Source organism: Pelophylax lessonae, assembly GCF_965119305.1.
Source record: "Pelophylax lessonae genome assembly, chromosome: 5".
Classification (NCBI taxonomy): Eukaryota; Metazoa; Chordata; class Amphibia; order Anura; family Ranidae; genus Pelophylax; species Pelophylax lessonae.
Genome location: NC_138772.1, coordinates 80,496,235 through 80,515,533, shown reverse-complemented (window position 1 = coordinate 80,515,533; position 19,299 = coordinate 80,496,235). Strand labels below are relative to the sequence as shown.

Sequence of the window (19,299 nt, the reverse complement as noted above, 5' to 3'; positions counted from 1 at the left end):
GTTACAGATTGAACGAACCTAAAAAATGGATTCAGCAGAATTACCCACTCAAGTGACACAATTAACACAACAAGTAAATGCATTAATGCTTGCTCTTACTGAAGTAAAAGAAGAAAATCAGACTCTGATACAGCAGGTAACCCGTCTTTCACGGCTCACTGCTGCTCAACCCCCTAAACCTAAAATAAACCCTCCTCTAGTGTTTACAGGTGATCGGAAAAAATTTTGTGAATTCAAAAACGCATGTCAATTGCTTTTTTTGTTAAAACCTCGTACATACCCTACTGATCAAATTAAAGTCTGTACCGTTATCTCATATTTAACGGGTGATCCACGGGCCTGGGCAGACTCTCTCTTTGAGAAAAATGATCAGCTTCTCAACTCCTATTCTTTATTCCTAGCGGAACTCGCTAGTTTATATGATGACCCCAACAGGCAGAGTACTGCTGATATTCAATTGAGGGCTTTAAAACAAGGAAGGAGACCTGTAGAAGACTTTGTAGCTGAGTTCAAAAGTTGGACCCTTGATTCAGGGTGGAATGATACATCTCTGCGAACTCAATTCAGACTCGGGTTGTCAGAAGCTGTTAAAGACGAGCTCGCCCGAGCGGATTTACCTGGCACCTTGGATGCCTTAATACAACTCAGTATCAACATCGACAGGCGACTGCGTGAAAGAAGGGCTGAGAAAATGGGAATGCCATTGTCTAGTCCTTCTCGGATTTCGGCCGTTGACCCTACTCCCATGGAGGTAGGAACCATACGTCCACCTTTATCAACTACTGAACGAGCCAGAAGAAGATCCAGAAACCTCTGCATGTACTGCGCATCCCCGGATCATTTGATAAGCGTCTCTCCCCTTGTCCGCAAAAAAGAGGGTGAGTGTTCACATGTCTTGCTAGGAGGATTAACGACTTCCTTTTCTAACCCCTATCTCTTTGTTCATTTGACATTACAGTGGGACCAGACTAGGATTACCACCAAGGCTATGATCGACACCGGATCTTGTGGAAACTATATTGATACATGTTTTGTTACCTTAAATAAAATACCTATTATTTCAAAACCTAAACCTGTTTCTGTTAGTTTCATTAACGGTATCCCACTATCTTCTGGTCCAATCACCAACCAGACACAAGCACTCCTCGTCACTACTAACGAGTCTCATATGGAGACCACCACTTTTGATATACTATCTTCACCCCATTTTTCTATTATTTTGGGACTCCCCTGGTTACACACACATCAACCAATCATAGATTGGAAAAGACGGACTTTGTCTTTCCCTTCTCACTATTGTGAGATTACGTGTAACCTCCCATCTTATGGAAAGATCCTGTCTGTGGTGTCAGATGAGATTGCACCACTATGCTATCAGGATCTGTCCAAAGTATTCCTTGAAAAAAATGCTCAAATGTTGCCTCCCCATAGGGATTATGATTGCACTATCGATCTACTCCCTAACAGCAAATTGCCTTTCGGTCATGTTTATCCTCTTTCACAGGATGAACTTTCTCATCTCAAGGAATACTTGGATGAGAATTTGACAAAAGGGTTCATCAGACCCTCTACTTCTTCCACAGCTGCAGGACTTTTTTTTGTCCGCAATAAGGATTCAAGTCTTAGGCCTATTATCGATTATAGGCAATTAAATACGATTACAATAAAGGATCGCTATCCTTTACCGCTCATCCCTGAACTCATTGAACAAGTGCGTGGGGCTACTTACTTCTCTAAATAAGACCTGAAAGGGGCATACAACCTAATCCGAATCCGTGACGGAGATGAGTGGAAAACAGCATTCAGAACCAGATACGGATTATTTGAATATCTTGTGATGCCATTCGGGTTGTGTAATGCTCCCGCAGCCTTCCAAAGGTTCATAAACGACATCATTAGAGACTTACTTGATGTCTGTGTTGTAGTATATCTGGACAATATACTTATCTATTCTCGATCTCTCTCTGAACATATAAAACATGTAAGACTTGTGTTATCCAGATTACTCGCACACAATCTATACGTGAAATTAAAAAAATGCCTATTTCATAAAGAAGAAATATTATTCCTAGGATACATCATATCCAAAACCGGAATTAAGATGGATATGAGCAAGATATCCTGTATTCTGGACTGGCCTATAACAACAACTCGTAAGGCATTACAGCGATTCCTTAGATTTTCAAACTTCTATAGGAAGTTTATCAAGAACTTTTCTGCCATTGTGAGACCTCTCACACAACTGACAAGTATAAAGAAACCATTCAAATGGTCAGAAGAAGCAAATCGAGCTTTCTGCTTGTTAAAATCAAGCTTTACTTCTGCTCCCATACTACGCCATCCAGACCCATCCCTCCAATATATTCTGGAGGTAGATGCGTCAAATATGGCAGTAGGAGCAGTTCTCTCCCAACGACCAACAAATACTTCACCACTCCACCCAGTTGCTTTCTTTTCAAAATCATTAAGCAGCCCAGAGGTGAATTACCCAGTGGGTGAAAAGGAGTTGCTTGCCATAAAACTGGCACTGGAGAATTGGGGACATCTAATTGAGGGTACCCGGTTACCAATACTCATATATACAGATCACAAAAACCTTCAATACCTCCAGACTAACAAAACTCTCTCCCACCGGCAGGTACGATGGTCATTATTTTTCCTACGATTCAACTTCTTAGTGACCTACACGCCTGCAGACAAAAATAAAAAAGCGGATGCGCGATCACGATTAACCGAAGATAACTGCGCTGAAATCCCTTCTATTCCTATAATACCCTATGAACGTATTATTGGGGTTGTTCGTTCCCTGAAGAAAGAGATTTTGCACAGTATAAAATTGGATTCACCTCCACCACAACTAAGTACTGATGCAAAAGGCTTCCTCTACTACAACGACAAACTCTACATACCCCCTACTATGCGTACCAAGATCTTGGAGTTATCACATGATGTGCCCATGGCAGGACATATGGGTATGACGAAAACCCTTAATTTGCTTACTAGGCAGTTTTGGTGGCCTGATATGAAGACGTCTGTACAAAAATTTGTATCTTCATGTGACATCTGTGCAAGGTCCAAAATTGACACTACAAAACCATCTGGTCTACTCTGCAGTCTACCAATACCCCAGGTTCCATGGGAAGTTGTGTCCTTAGACTTTATAGTAGAACTACCAATTTCTAAAGGATTTAATACCATTCTAGTGTCAGTGGACCACCTGACAAAGATGGCACATTTCATCGCTATCCGTAGACTACCTTCATCTAAACAAACAGCGGAACTACTGATGAAACATGTGTTCAAGTTACACGGAATTCCAAAGACTCTTTTATCCGACCGAGGTTCACAGTTCATCTCCAAATTTTGGCAAGCTCTTTGTCAAATATTACGGATTGAGCGAAAGCTCACTTCTCCCTACCACCCTCAGACCAACGGACAGACTGAAAGAGTCAACCAGTGTATAGAACAATATCTGCGTTGCTACACATCATACCTACAGGATGATTGGGTGGACCTTCTCCCTCTGGCGGAATTTGCTTATAACAACGCAACCCACAGTACTACTAAGCAAAGTCCGTTCTACTTGAACTATGGGTTCCATCCCACACTTCTTCCACCACGCATCCTACCATCAAGTAACCCAGTAGCCTCATACTATCTTACCCAAATAAAGGACTCTCTGGGTTTACTTAATACCACTATCTCACACGCCCACAGCCAACAAAAAAGGTACTACGACCTACGTAGAAGACCTTCTCCTCAGTATGCTATTGGGGACCTCGTTTGGCTATCGACAAGAAATTTAAGATTAAAGATCCCTAGCAAAAAGCTTGGACCTTTATTTCTGGGACCCTTCCCAATTAAGAAACTTATTGGAAAAGCTGCAGTACAGCTCACCTTACCAGCAGATCTCAAGATCCATCCCATCTTCCATGTGTCGCTACTGAAACCCCATGTTCCTAATCAAGGAATAAGGCCTACCATCTTGCCTCCACCTCCAGTACAAGTTGAAGGCGGAAAAGAATATGAGATTAAGGAGATTTTGGATTCTCGTATCCACAGAGGAAGACTCCAGTATCTCATAAGATGGAAGAACTATGGACCCCAAGACGACACCTGGTTGGATACCACTGATGTTCACGCACCTAGGCTTATACGAAGGTTTCACTCGAAATACCCGGAGAAACCAGTGCTATAGGCCTTCCGGAGCCGGCCTTAAGGGGGGGGTACTGTAAGATTCTGGTACCTCTGGTACCCTTATTTTCTATTTTCTTTTGATATGCGTCCCACCTTTCTAATTAGGTGGTACGCATACACCTTTAAGACGGATGACGTCATCGCCGAGCGCCGCAGAGCCGCTATTTCAACCGCCGGCGTTCTCTCTCACATTGTTCGTTCAACCTGCCTGTGTGTCCACATGCTTACAAGCTTGTCTTGCTACCGGAACCTCCAGCTATTTTCTTTTACTTGGAAACAGACCGGAACCTCGCTACTGATCCCTGTATCTCGCTACTGGATCACTCCCTCACTACTGGACCCTTCTACTACTAACCTTACTAGTGATAAGTACCCCACAGGGGAATCCTCCATAACCTTACTTACACTATCTACCTCTGCACATTAAGGACTGTTACTATCTATGCATACTAATTCTATCATCTGCACTGTTACATAGATTGCTAGCTCTTGAGTCTACTACCATCTATCCTTGCACTGGGTTAGTCTATCCTGTATTTGTCATCTGCTGTCCTTACCACCTGTTACCATACTCGATTACTAACCTATCTGAATTCTACCCAATACCATCTAATACTCTCCTGAACATTTCTATCAAGTGCTTACCATCTCTGTCACTGTTCACACCTGTCCCTTCAGCACATCATCTTCATACTAACATATACATCCTATCACTCCAGGAACATCTTATTGAGTGTGTATATCTGTATGCTGAAGCTGTTTTTGGAGTACCTATTACTACCTGAGTGTCTGGGAGTACCTATTACTACCTGAGTGTTGGGAGTACCTATTACTACATGAGTGTTGGGAGTACCTATTACTACCTGAGTGTCTGGGAGTACCTGTTACTACCTGAGTGTCTGGGAGTACCTTTTACTGCCTGAGTGTCTGGGAGTACCTGTTACTACCTGAGTGTCTGGGAGTACCTGTTACTACCTGAGTGTCTGGGAGTACCTGTAACTACCTGAGTGTCTGGGAGTATCTGTTACTACCTGAGTGTCTGGGAGTACCTGTTACTGCCTGAGTGTCTGGGAGTACCTGTTACTGCCTGTGTGTCTGGGAGTACCTGTTACTACCTGAGTGACTGACCGGGCTGTGTGTCTGTGAGTGTTGTGCGACTGACCGGGCTGTGTGTCTGTGAGTGTTGTGCGACTGACCGGGCTGTGTGTCTGTGAGTGTTGTGCGACTGACCGGGCTGTGTGTCTGTGAAGTGTGGTGCGACTGACCAGGCTGTGACACTGTGAGTGTGTGCGACAGGAGTGTTGTGCGACTGACCGGGTGGTGCGACTGGGAGAGTCGTGAGACTGACCGGGCTGTGAGATTGTGAGTGTTGTGCAACTGAGTGTCAAGTGAGGGTAGCGGAGTGCCAGAGGGTGAGAAGGTAGAGATAGGAAGCTAGGAAATAGCCACATAGGATAGACTTAAATCACTGAATCCCCATTAGATTAGATTAGTAGGTACAATGCCAGGCGGGTGTGGAGATGCGATTTGGTGTACATCTTGTGCTATGTATACGTTCCTCGATCATGAGATCGAGGGCGAATACAAATGCACAAAGTGTAAGCACGTTGTTTCCCTGGAAGCTCAGGTCCTGAATCTAGGGAAGCAGCTGGCAACACTAAGACGTATGTCCATACTGAAGGAGAGCTGGGATCGTACCCGCCAGGTGCAGGCAGGGGTCTGCACAGAGGTGGGCGGAATGACGGAGGTGCAGGCAGCAGAGCAGAGTAGATATGTGACAGTTAGGAAGGGTAGAGGGCAAAAAGGCAAGGAGGCTGATCCTGGGCTGGAGCACCCCAATAAATTCGCCCCGTTGCGTGATGTTGGGGAAACCAGTCAGGGACCAGCATTGCTGGAGCAGAGCGACGCCCCTAGCTGCCAGGGGAAGAACTCCTCCAGTGAGGCTGGGAGAAAGGGAAAGGAAAGACAGGTGCTGGTGGTAGGGGACTCAATTATTAGAAGGACAGACAGTGTAATCTGTGACAAAGACCGTGTGTGCCGAACAGTCTGTTGTTTGCCGGGCGCTCGGGTTTGGCACATTGCGGATCGGGTGGACAGATTATTGGGTGGGGCTGGGGAAGACCCAGCTGTCATGGTACACGTGGGTACCAATGACATAGGCAGAGGAAGATGGAGAGTCCTAAACGATTTCAGGGACTTAGGCGCTAAGTTGAGGAGAAGGACCTCCAAGGTAGTATTTTCCGAAATACTACCTGTACCTCGAGCCACACCAGAGAGGCAGCGGGAGATTAGGGAAGTTAACGAGTGGCTGAGGAGCTGGTGTAGTAAGGAGAGTTTCGGGTTCCTGGAGAACTGGGCCGACTGGCTCTTTGGTAGGGACGGATTGCACCTAAATGGGGAGGGTGCAGCCGTACTGGGTGAGAGGATGGCCAAAAAGTTAGAGGGGCTTTTAAACTAGGGAATGGGGGGAGGGTACAGATGTAGAATTAGCCAGTGGAAAGCAAGTTTCAGAGGGCAGAAATGGGGGCATTAGCGGTAGGGTGTTTGGAGCTCCTATACCCAGGGTGGGTATGGGGAAAAATCAAGTGAGCAGCCTAAAAACATCAAATGAGGATAAATGTAACCGGTCAAAATTAAGAGGTTTGTATACCAATGCCAGAAGCCTGGCCAACAAGATGGGAGAGCTGGAGCTACTGATGTTTGAGGAGGACTTAGATTTTGTGGGGATAACTGAGACTTGGTTTGACAGCTCTCATGATTGGATGGTGACCATTCAGGTGTATTCCCTTTATCGCAGAGATAGAGAGGGTAAAAAAGGGGGAGGGGTATGTCTGTATATTAAGAAAAGTGTACAGGTAAATATGAGGGATGATATTAATAATGGAGCTAAGGACGAGGCAGAATCCCTATGGGTAGAGCTTCAAAGGGAAGGCACGGTGGGGAAGGTAATATTGGGCGTATGCTATAGGCTCCCCAACCAGAGGGAGGAGGGGGAGGCGGACCTCATTTTACAGATAGGATTGGCAGCAAGGACAGGAAACGTCATTATAATGGGGGACTTTAATTATCCAGATATAGACTGGGCAGAAGGAACCGCACACTCAGCCAAGGCTCGGCAGTTCCTAAATGTTTTGCAGGACAATTTCATGGGTCAGATGGTGAATGCACCGACAAGAAACAATACGGTACTTGACCTACTGATTACCAACAATACAGACCTGCTCACGGATATAGAAATACGGGAGAACTTAGGAAACAGTGACCATAGGTCAATAAGTTTCAGTATTAATTACAGTTATAGGAAGCAGAGGGGTAATATAAGGACGCTGAATTTCAAAAGAGCCAATTTCCCAAAACTGCTAGAAAATATCAATTGGGATTGAACCCTGGGAACAAAGAACACGGAGGAAAAATGGGAGTGCTTCAAGAGCATACTTAACAAGGGGATTGACCAGTGCATTCCAAAGGGAAATAAATTTAAAAGAGCAAAATTAAACCCTGGGTGGCTAAACTCCAACATAAAAATGCATATTAATGCTAAAGAAAAGGCCTTCAAAAAATACAAGACTGAGGGGTCATTGGCAGCATTCAAGCATTACAAAGAGTGTAATAAGAAATGTAAAGACGAAATCAGGGCGGCTAAAATAGAACACGAGAGACATATAGCGGAGGAGAGTAAAAAGAACCCCAAGAAGTTCTTTAAGTCTATAAACAGTAAGAAAGCGAGGCCAGATCACATTGGCCCCATAAAAGATGACAAAGGAAATATGGCCACTGAGGACAGAGAAAAGGCGGAAGTGTTAAATCATTTCTTCTCTTCAGTCTTCACAAAAGAATCGGGGGGCTACACAAACCTTGCTTGTAAGGTCGAACTAAACAACACACCTCAGGAAGTGCCTCCATGGCTAACAGAAGATAGACTTAGAACTAAACTAGAGAAACTTAACATAAATAAATCACCGGGACCGGATGGCTTGCACCCGAGGATTCTTAAAGAGCTCAGCCAGGTGATTGCCAGACCATTATTCTTGATCTTTAAGGATAGTTTACAGACGGGTATGGTGCCAGCTGATTGGAAAAAAGCCAACGTGGTACCAATATTTAAAAAGGGGCCGAGGTATATCCTGGGGAACTATAGGCCGGTCAGCCTAACATCTGTAGTCTGCAAGATTTTGGAGGGGGTTTTAAGGGACCACATACAAGACTTTAGTAATGAAAACAGTATAATTAGTAGTAATCAGCATGGATTTATGAAAAATCGTTCTTGCCAAACCAATCTATAAACCTTATACGATGAAGTGAGCTGCCACCTAGATAAAGGAAAGGCTGTGGATGTGGTGTATCTGGACTTTGCAAAGGCCTTTGACACCGTTCCCCACAAACGCTTACTGTATAAACTAAGGAAGGTAGGTATGGACCATAAGGTGAGTACCTGGATAGAGAACTGGCTCCAGGGGAGAGTCCAGAGGGTGATAATTAATGGGGAGTACTCGGATTGGGCGGGTGTGGAAAGTGGGGTCCCCCAGGGTTCGGTCCTGGGACCAATCCTGTTTAATTTATTCATAAATGATCTAGAGGAGGGAATATCTAGTACAATCTCAGTATTTGCAGATGACACTAAATTAGGCTTGCCATTATCTTCTATGCAGGATGTAGAAACCTTACAAACGGACCTGAACAAAATAACGGGGTGGGCAACTACATGGCAGATGAGGTTTAATGTTGATAAATGTAAAGTAATGCACTTGGGGGCCAAAAACAGAGAGCAAGCTACTCACTAGGGGGGGGGGGGGAACCTCTGGGTGAGTCTAGGATGGAAAAGGACTTGGGGGTACTGGTAGACAACAGGCTTGGCAGTGGCATGCAATGCTAGGCCGCTGCAAGTAAAGCCAACAGAATACTGGGATGTATAAAAAAGGGGATTCACTCCAGAAATAAAGAGATAATTCTTCCACTCTACAAGACTCTGGTCCGGCCACATCTGGAGTATGCTGTCCAGTTCTGGGCGTCGGTCCTCAGGAAGGATGTGCTGGAACTGGAAAGAGTCCAGAGAAGGGCAACAAAAATAATTAGGGGAATGGAGGACATCAGCTATGAGGAGAGGCTACAGGCACTGAACCTGTTCTCTCTGGAGAAGAGAAGATTGAGGGGGGATATGATATCAATGTACAAATACTGTACTGGTGACCCTAGCATGAGGAACAAACTATTCAGAGTAAGGGAATACAATAAGACACGTGGCCACTCACTAAAACTAGAGGAAGGGCGGTTTAACCTTAAAATGCGTAAGGAGTTCTTCACTGTGAGAGCGGTAAGGATGTGGAATTCTCTTCCACAAGCAGTCGTATCAGCAGGGAGCATTGATAGTTTCAAAAAACTGTTAGATGGACACCTTAGAGACCACAACATACAGGGGTATACAATGTACGGTTAAAAGCAAACACACACACACATCATAGGTTGAACTGGATGGACTGTTGTCTTTTTTTCAACCTCACTAACTATGTAACTATGTAACAAGTAATGGGGGGGGGGGGGGGGTAGAGGTTTAGGAGCTCAGGGAAGAGGCAGGAAAACACAGTAAAAACAATCTAATGAAAAATAGATCACAGGGACAATAAGCAGTGGATGCGTGTGAATTATTTTTGGAAAATAATTATATTGTTTAGTATCACTTTTAAATTTTAACAGGCTTTCGGATAGACCTCCTACTTTGGATAGCTGGAAGAAATTGCTTAATTTAGCGGTCCCATTGTATAACATGACATATCTGTCTCAAGGTCGCCCCAAAAATTTCATGAGGGCTGGGACATTTAGATTGAATCTCCCTCCACTACTAATGCTAGGGACAATACTGTGCTTGAATAACGTGGATGGTGTGTGTGACAGTACTCACTGTCACTGGGAATGAAAGACGGACAATATGCTAATATCATCAGCTGACAAACGGTTTAGTGGACAGCAGAGAAACAGCCTGGGCATGACGTCATGCACTCGAGGAATCTCCGTCTGAAGCGAGGTTTGAGCCGCTTTGCTGGATTACCTCACAGCAGCTTGCACCACAACACCGTCCTGGTTGGTTGAGTTCCCTGTTACAGCACGCCAGAGGAGATCTATCCTGTCAGTCTTTGCCCCATTATGGTTCACTAGTGTGGCTAAGGGGAGTTTTGCATATTTTATCACTGCACTTTTGACATGGACTAACTGCTCACTTATGGGATTGTTTCCAATAAACTTTTTGATGTTTTATCATTTACGCTGATGTCATCAAAATTGACTACATTGCTCATAGTTTACATTCACAATCCACATCACTGGGTCCATTCAGCACTTTCTTGTGGTTATATTTGGTGTGACTGTTTACTTTATTCACTAAGCTAATGGAAAATTCCCTTTCAAAGTGGAAATTACCTTGCCAAGTAAACAGCCTATTTGACTTTAGTAAATCAACACCCCCACATTTATCATTTCATGGAGATTTTCTGAGGTAAATATGTACCTACGGACATCAGGTATAAGTCATCAGAAACAGGACTTTGGCATGTTTAAGATGTTTTTGAAATGCAAATGACAGTTCTAAAAACTATTTGCCCCCGTATGTATGCACATTTTCCAGGATGTATTTTTCAGAAATTTGAATTAAAGGTTTTGTAAACCTCAGTCATGAAATGTGAGCAAAGCACATATATCTGAACTGTGTTTACTTATCTCTCTCAAAAGCTCTAAGTGTTTTTTTCTCTCTGGTGCTTTGTTCCTTTGTTACCAGCATGAGTCACTTCTGAGAGGTTTTCCCAGCACACAAGATAAACATTTGTGTTGGGGGGAAGAGCTCAGCACTTAGCTTGTCTATTCAGAACACAGTTCTTCTGCTTTGTGAAGGGAGGTGTGTTCCTCTCCTCCAATCAGCTCTCACGCACTTTACCTGCAGCCTCTCCACCCTCCTCTCTGCTCCTCACAAATTCGGAAGGGTTTTAACTCCATTTTCCCTTTTGAAGGGTTGTAGGGAAAAAAAGATTGCAGATAAACAAATAAAACCTATGTAGGAGGATTTGTTTCATCTCTGTGTATCACCTGAGGCTGTTCGCTTCATTGGGTATATGTGAGGGTTTTAACCACCCTTACACTGGATAACACCCCTGTAAAGGTCATATTTATATACATAAATGTAAAGCACAGTAAAAAATTGATGATCAACTAGAACTCCACCAAGGCTAACAATAATCATTACTTTATTATTGTTACCATTAAAGTTATAGAGACTACATAGCTTAAACTATCTTGATGAAAAAATAAAGCATCTTCAAAGAAGCAAGTGCATACTTAACTCTCTGACTGCCTATGCCACCAATTACCATTCCATTGAGGAGAAATTACCAGGTGAAGTTTCTTCTGATGCAGATACTTTCGGGATCGTGCCCCCTGCTGTGCTGAGTGATGCTTCTAATCAAACTCTTTGCCAGTATTGTGCTCTGTAGTGATGTGGGGGTCAGTGGGAATAACATCTGAGCACAGAGAGATTGGCATTCTTGAAGGTTTGGGTTTCCTGAGGGAACTTCACCCAGTGACAGACAGCATGAGCGGTAACTATTCACTTGTTTACAGACACTTATTTTTTTTTTAAAAGTTGCTTTAAGGCTTACAAAAATTCTTCCTTGTATCTGACATACCTGTCCGTAGTCAAAGCATGTAAAATAATGCTGAGGGGCACAGGTAAATAGCACATTGCTTGTAAGCAACCCTGCCATATTCCTATTAGACACAATTATATAAGCCAAAAAAGTGTATGCATTAGGCTGCCTAATAAAGTACAACTCCCGATTGGACTAGCTGGTAATTCAAGTTTTTATCACATTCATTGTGTGGGTAGTCACATAGACCAATGCATCTAGCATTTCACATGGATAACAGATGCACTATAGTAAGTGAGCTGTACCTTGCCTTTTCTAAATTCAGTTTTGAAGCAAATAACAGTAATTGTCTGCCATGATTATGGATCATTGGCTACACAAAAGCTGTAGGTTTACAGCCTATTTTATAAGAGTTCTGGTTTGACTCTAATTAGTACCTTGTCTGATGGCTTGGCATGCTAAATGTAGAGCAACAAGGGAGGAAGAACAAGCGGTATCCAGTGATAAAGAAGGCCCAGTCAGATTGAATTGATATGATATCCTGTTTGCTGCTATGCACATTGATGTGCCAGTTGCATTGAAGTGATTGATGTTTTCAGGATAATTATTGTATATAAATTCTGCATCTTTGTTCATTAAACCTGTGAAATAAGGACAGATAAAATTTAAGTCGAATCTTCTTAAACCTCTTTGTTGGGTCAAATAACTCTATGGTTTAACTCAGCCCACTCTTCCACCAAGTGCTTTTCTACTAATGCAAATGAATGGTCCTGCTCTTTTACATTCTCCATAGTGAAAAGTATAAAAATAACCATCAATAATAATTATTATCCCTCATAATGATCCCCAAAGTTATATAAGTATTGGAGGTTAAACAGTTAAATCGATTGGTGCTAGTAAGAGTTAGTGCATCATCTAAATCACTAACATGGCTGTTTGATATCACTGTGGAAATTTATTAGAATGCAAATTAACTTTGTGTCTTGTGTTCAACAAAGAATCAATAAAGTATAAACAGTAGAATTTCTAGGAAATAAGAATTCATCACCCACTTATTCCTGACTTCCTCGATTTCTGATTTGGTTACCACAGATTACTGCACATTGTACATCATTGTTCTTTGGTTGGCCAACCTGAATTACTACTGAAATCTCAGATGTTGACAAGTTATTTTTGGCAGCATACATTTTTTTTGTTTACCTATGTAGACTCCAGTATTGCTTCCACTGATGCTCTCCATGGCATAACCAGCATCTTCCAGAGCCCTGTATGTACACTGCAGCAGTAGTGTGTGCTGTGGATCCATGTGATCAGACTCGGAATTATGAATTCCAAACAGTTTGTTGTCAAACATGTGAATTCTAGGATACAAAAATTTGTGTCATTTTAGTGGTGCTCATTCATTTTAGATAAAGAAATGGTAGAGAGCTTCTGGGAACAATTATAAACACAAAGTATCCAGAAGTCAAGAAGTACGACTCAGGCTTCTATTTGGAACAGCAAAGATGAAATACCTTTAAATTAACTTCAAAAGTACTGATGTGTCTATAAGTACACAATGAAAATGATCAAGGGCTATAGTATTTTTTGTCACTCTCTATGGATGTGAAAGATGGACAATGAAAAAAATATTTCTAAGAATATTCTAAGAATATCCTTGACAGCAAGGTAAACAAACAAATGGTTCCTTTAAAAACCCATGCCCAACCTTTCACCAGAAGCTCAGATAACTAAAGTATAGCCAATCCTTTTTTGGACATATTATGAAAAGCATAAACTCACTGGAAAAGACAATAATGCTTTGAATTGTTGTAGGGAAAGCAGAAGAAGATGACCAGCAATAAGGTGGCTGAGTACAGTCACAAAAAGTAAGTCGTTGTAAAGACCCAAATTGAAGGCCAATCATTTTGGAGAGCACTATCCATGAGTACGCCAAGAGTCATCATAAACTTGATGGCAAATAATAATAATAAAATAAATTATTTAAAAATATAAAACATATTACTTTCTCTATAAGTGTAAATCCCAGTATATCCTGGAGCAGTGGTTCTCAAATCCGGTCCTCGGGACCCACTAACAGGCCAGATTTTAAGTATTACCTTGGGGAGATGCAGACTAGAATACTGCAATCACTGAGAAGCAAATGAGATCACCTGTGATGTAATTTAGTTATCTTGCAAACCTGGCCTGTTGGTGGGTCCCGAGGACCGGATTTGAGAACCACTGTCCTGGAGCATGCTCGTAATTTTGCTCAGAGGTTTATTACAGGATGTGCACTAGCACATGCATGCAAACATATTAGCCTGCATGCTAATCGACGCATGCACACGCATATGTGAACACAGTACTACCATTACCAATAAATAGCCTATTTAAGCTGGATTGTGATATGAAAATATTGCTGAGTGATCTTAACTTAGTCCCTGCTTTACTGGTGCCCTGACCTGCTATATTTTCCTTCCTGTGCACAACCCAGCTTGCCCCTGACCTGTCTCTGGATTCCTGCCTACCTGTTGTGACCTCAGCGTCTACATTCCTTTAACTTGCTGCCTGGCTGTTTACTGATACCAGCTTGTATCCTGACTCTGCCTGATGTTCCTGTACATCCCTGCCTGGCTGTTGATTACATTTTGGCGTGTATCCAGCCAACACTCCTATCTGCTGATCAAGTGTCACCATGTTCTGGTCACTAGTCCCTGTCTGAAGAGATCTACAGTCATCTGCATCCTGTAAACCAACAGCTGGCATTGCCCACTACACTGGCCCTCATGCCGCTCTGTGTCCTGACACCTTCTGTCACCACTACTGGAGTTGTTGGATAAGAGGTGCAAGAGAAGCCCCCTCTCCAGCTAGATCGCCACCAGGTACGTGACAAAGGTTTTTTATGCATTTAAACCTGTTCTGTTCTCACTACACGTATGCCCCAGGCGTGTGCAGCTCAACATACAGCTAAACCTTTAATCCTACAATAACCAGTCCTTTTGTAACTTAAGGCTTTATTCCAGTGAAAGAATGATAGTCACGAGAACAGGTTACAAGTCAGATGGATATGCAAATAGGATTGTGAATAGGTGAAACTGTAAATAAACAGGTAAAGGCATACATTCAGTATACAAACATAAACAATATATGCACTGAGTATATAACTGACAGTTCATAGGCATACCAGCGATGCTTCAAAGGGGGGTTCAGGAATCTCCCACAACAACATCAGATGCTGACTGCTCCTTCATGAGGTAAATCTAAAATGGAGATTCTCTCACAGAGAGGGGTGGAACTAATATCCAGCAATAGAGAACAGGAAATACCATAAAGTGCTGTCCAACAATTGTATTGTCACAGTGGCATCTCGTGGACAATATTGGTATTGCAAGTTCCACTAACATTCATTATTTCCTTATGCTGGAGGCATGACACTCCCCGTCTGGTATCATTAGATAACACTATTTATTCCTTAGACGACAACAACAGAACTAGTTCAGAAACTGGTCTGAGGAACAACTTTGTCTCCTTGATTCTCTGGATCTTGACTTCCACTTTACATGGGAGTGATGATGTGATACAATTAAGTGAGCGATGTGGTGGTGACCAGGAATTATTAGAGGGTTTCTCTCGTCTGAATCTAGGTTGGCTCGTCTTAGACGACCACCTAACCCAAGTAGTCCATTTTGATCAAGGAATGGATCAAGTTTCCTCAGGGCACTGTCTCTAGGGATAGGTTTTCCGTTCAAGATACAGTCAATCTCCTTAGCATAGGCTTCATGCTGTACAGTGCGGATGATAAGATCCTGAGACTGCTGTAGCTCTAATACCGAACTGATCCTTTGACAATGGTGCCATCCCTTGCGGTCACAGCTGTTTGAGTCACCTTTAAAGGAGCGAGCTATATGGATAAGACAAGAAATAGCTCGTACAAGTGTCCTCCATTTTGAGAATCTGGTAAATCTGTCAGATTTAAGCTGGCAGTCTGAAGTTGTAGTATGAAATGTTGAGATCTCAGGACAGATGTCAGTATCTGAGTCTGGATCTACTAGTTCAATCGTGTCACTTTTAGGAAAAGTCTGTTCTGCATCGTACAAGAATGCAGGTCCAGTTAACCATGTTGTGTCTTTAAGGTTGCATGCAGCAACAGTTCTTGTAGCATGGTCTGCAGGGTTATAGTCAGTAGGTACGTAGTGCCATTGTGTTGGAATGGTGGATCTCCTAATCCTCAACACTCTGTTGTTGACATAAACATAGAAACGTCTGGTCTCATTGTAGATGTAGCCTAGCACTACCTTGCTGTCTGTGTAGAGCTGAATATCCTTGAGGTCAATATCCATCTCTGTGGCTATTAGTTCTGCTAGTTCAACAGCTAGTACTGCAGCACAAAGTTCTAGCCTAGGTATAGTGTGCTCAGGGTGTGGAGCAAGCTTTGCCTTGCCCATGACGAATCCTACGTGGCATCGTGCTTTTGTGTCAACAGTTCTTAAGTAGGCCACGGCAGCTATTGCCTTGACAGAAGCATCACAGAATATGCAAAGGTTTTGACTCTGTATCTCTGTAGAAGGTACAGGAGCATATGGGCGTGAAACATGGTGTTTAGATAAGACTGATAAAGAGTCCCTCCACTCTACCCAAGAGTTTCTCTTATCAAGGGGTAGTGGGGCATCCCAGTCGGATGTTTCACGAATCAAGTCTTTAAGTAAGGCTTTACCTTGAATTGTAACAGGTGCCACAAATCCTAATGGATCGTACAGGCTATTGATTGTAGACAAGACACCTCTGCGAGTGAAGGGTTTTTCTTCTCCATTTACTTGGAAGGTAAAGGAATCGGATTTCAAGTCCCAAAGTAGACCTAGACTGCGTAGTACAGGTAAAGAGTCTGTACCCAGATCTAAGTCCTTTAGATCACTGGAATGGTCTTGAGCGGGGAAAGCTTCCATTACCTCTTTGCTGTTGGAAGCAATCTTGTGAAGCCTGAGATTGGAACAAGTGAGCATTTCCTGTGCTCTTTTAAGAAGACAGATTGCAGACTCACTGGAAGGTAATGATTTTAAACAGTCATCCACATAAAAGTCTTTCTCTACGAATTGTCTTGCATCTGAGCCAAACTCAAGTTCACCTTCTTGGGCGGAATGTCTGAGTCCGTAGATAGCGACTGCAGGTGAAGGGCTATTGCCAAAGATGTGTACCCTCATGCGATACTCTGAGATATCTTTGGAAGGATCATTGTCTTGGAACCAAAGGAACCTTAGGAAGTTCCTGTCTTCCTCTCTGACCAAGAAACAATGGAACATCTGCTGGATGTCAGCTATGAAGGCAATAGAATCTTTGCGGAAGCATAAGAGCACTCCCAGGAGTTTGTTGTTGAGGTCTGGGCCTGTCAAGAGGACATCGTTTAAGGATATACCCTTGTATTTGGCACTAGAGTCAAACACTACTCTAATTTGACCTGGCTTTTTTGGATGGTACACTCCGAATATCGGGAGGTACCAACACTCTTCAGAGTCTTTAGGGGTGGGAGCCACCTCGGCATGACCGTTCTCAAAGATCTTCCCCATGAAAGAAAAGAAATGTTCCCTCATCTCTGGATTTCTCTGCAAATTACGTCTAAGGGAAGCAAAACGTTGTAACGCTTGTTCTCTGTTATTGGGTAAGCGTTGTCTCTGTGGTCTGAAGGGAAGAGGTCTGACCCAGCTGTCTGTGCTGTCTTTGACTAGACCTTGCTCCATTATTTCTAAGAAGAGTTTGTCTTCGATAGACATTGCCACACAATTGTCATCTTTAGTTCTCTGAAAGACTGTGCACCCTAAATGGTCTTGGTCACTGTCACAGGCAAAGTTTTCACTAGTGGGGCTTGTGAAGGGACAAGATGAGTGGGTGGCATAGGCTGATTCCTTATCAAGGAAATGGTTGTGGCATGGCTGGAAAAGAGAGGGACGTCCATTCTCTAGGGTATTTGTGAGCATGCTGCTAACGGAGTTAGGTTTGTGCACGCTTCCTAGACAGACATCTCCTATGATGACCCATCCGAGGTCTAACTTCTGAGCATAAGGAGCGTTATTGGGACCATTAATCTGAGCTCTTGATTTGTGTACTTGTAAGATATCTCTCCCAAGGAGTAGGATGATCTGAGCCTGAGGATCAAGTTCTGTTATAAGATGTGCTATGCGTTTCAAGTGTGGGTGATGAGCAGCTACATCTGGTGTAGGAATTTCAGATCTATGATCAGGGATCTGATTGCATTCGATAAGAGTTGGCAAAGACAAGCGAGATCGCCCGCCGATGGACTTGATTTGGTAGCCGGATGCTCTCCTACCAGCCGTCTCCACTATTCCTGCACAAGTTTTTAAGGAGTAGGGAATGCTGGGGCCTTTAATGCCGAACATGTCAAAGAAAGTTGAGCTGGCTAATGACTTGTTACTTTGGTCATCCAGGATTACATAAAGCTTAATAACTTTTTCTTTTTGGCCTGCTGGGTAGACTCTGACTAGGCAGATTTTGGAGCAGGACCTACCACCTATGGCTCCTTTGCAGATCTCTGTACATTGTGAAGTGACCTCTGGTGTAGTTGTGGTGGTGTGCTCCTCCTCCCCGCCATGCTCACTAGTGCTGAGGGTGTGTTGTAAAGTCCATGGAGCTGGCCCAGGATGTAACCCTGTGTTGTGATCTGAGCTGTCACATTCTGTACATTTTAAACTGACCTTACAGTCCTTGGCGAGATGAGATGTTGAAGACCAGCACCTGTAGCAGATGTGGTTCTCCTTGAGGAAGGCTTTGCGGTCCTGCAGGGTTTTCTCTCTGAAGGCTCTGCATTTTAGGAGAGGATGTGGCTTCCGATGCAAGGGGCACTGCTTACCAGGATCGTTGACCTTTGTCTCTGAGTTAGAGAAGTTGGCAGACCTGTGAAAGGAACCTGGAGGAGACACATTCGTTTTGTGTACTGCTACTGGAGGTTTGCGAGGGTTAAGTCCCACAGGAGCAGCACACAACAGCGTAAAATCAAAACTTGGATCATTTCTTGTTTTAGCTTGCTGGCACACAAAGTCCACAAAAACAGAAAAAGGAGGGAATGGAACATCATGCTGTCTTTTAAATCGGGATCCATGTGTAATCCACTGCTCTTGCAAGTTATAGGGTAACTTTTGCACGATGGGCTGTGTCAAGGAATGCAATTCCTTGTAAGTCTCCCTCGGATTTAGCTACTTGAAGTTCCATTAACAAGTCACTTAACTCTCTAAGTTTATGGTAGGCTTTACTAGGTATTCTGGGAAAGTTATCAAGTCTTTTGAATAATGCATTTTCTACTGCTTCTGCTGAACCATAACACTCATCAAGTATATCCCAGATTGTTCTAAGACCAGTGTCTGGGTAGTTTATATTTATTGTCCTAATTCGCCTGGCGTGCTCGGCAGACTCATTTCCAAGCCATTTGATCAGGAGGTCTATCTCTTCGCTGCAAGATAGTCCTAAGTCTCTGATAGTGTTTTGA

General features: G+C 43.2%; 1 protein-coding gene across 1 annotated transcript in view; it reads right to left on the bottom strand.

Annotated features, from left to right (window-relative positions):
* Window positions 1-19,299, bottom strand: part of LOC309556433 (mycolipanoate synthase-like) — a gene marked incomplete at both ends in the record, with an annotated part of 51,892 nt that overhangs the window by 12,639 nt on the left and 19,954 nt on the right. Inside the window, 2 exons of the mRNA XM_082258896.1 lie at window positions 12,263-12,466; window positions 13,026-13,186. Of these exons, the coding sequence (XP_082115022.1) occupies window positions 12,263-12,466; window positions 13,026-13,186 (365 nt within the window). The remainder of the gene's footprint in view (window positions 1-12,262; window positions 12,467-13,025; window positions 13,187-19,299) is intronic.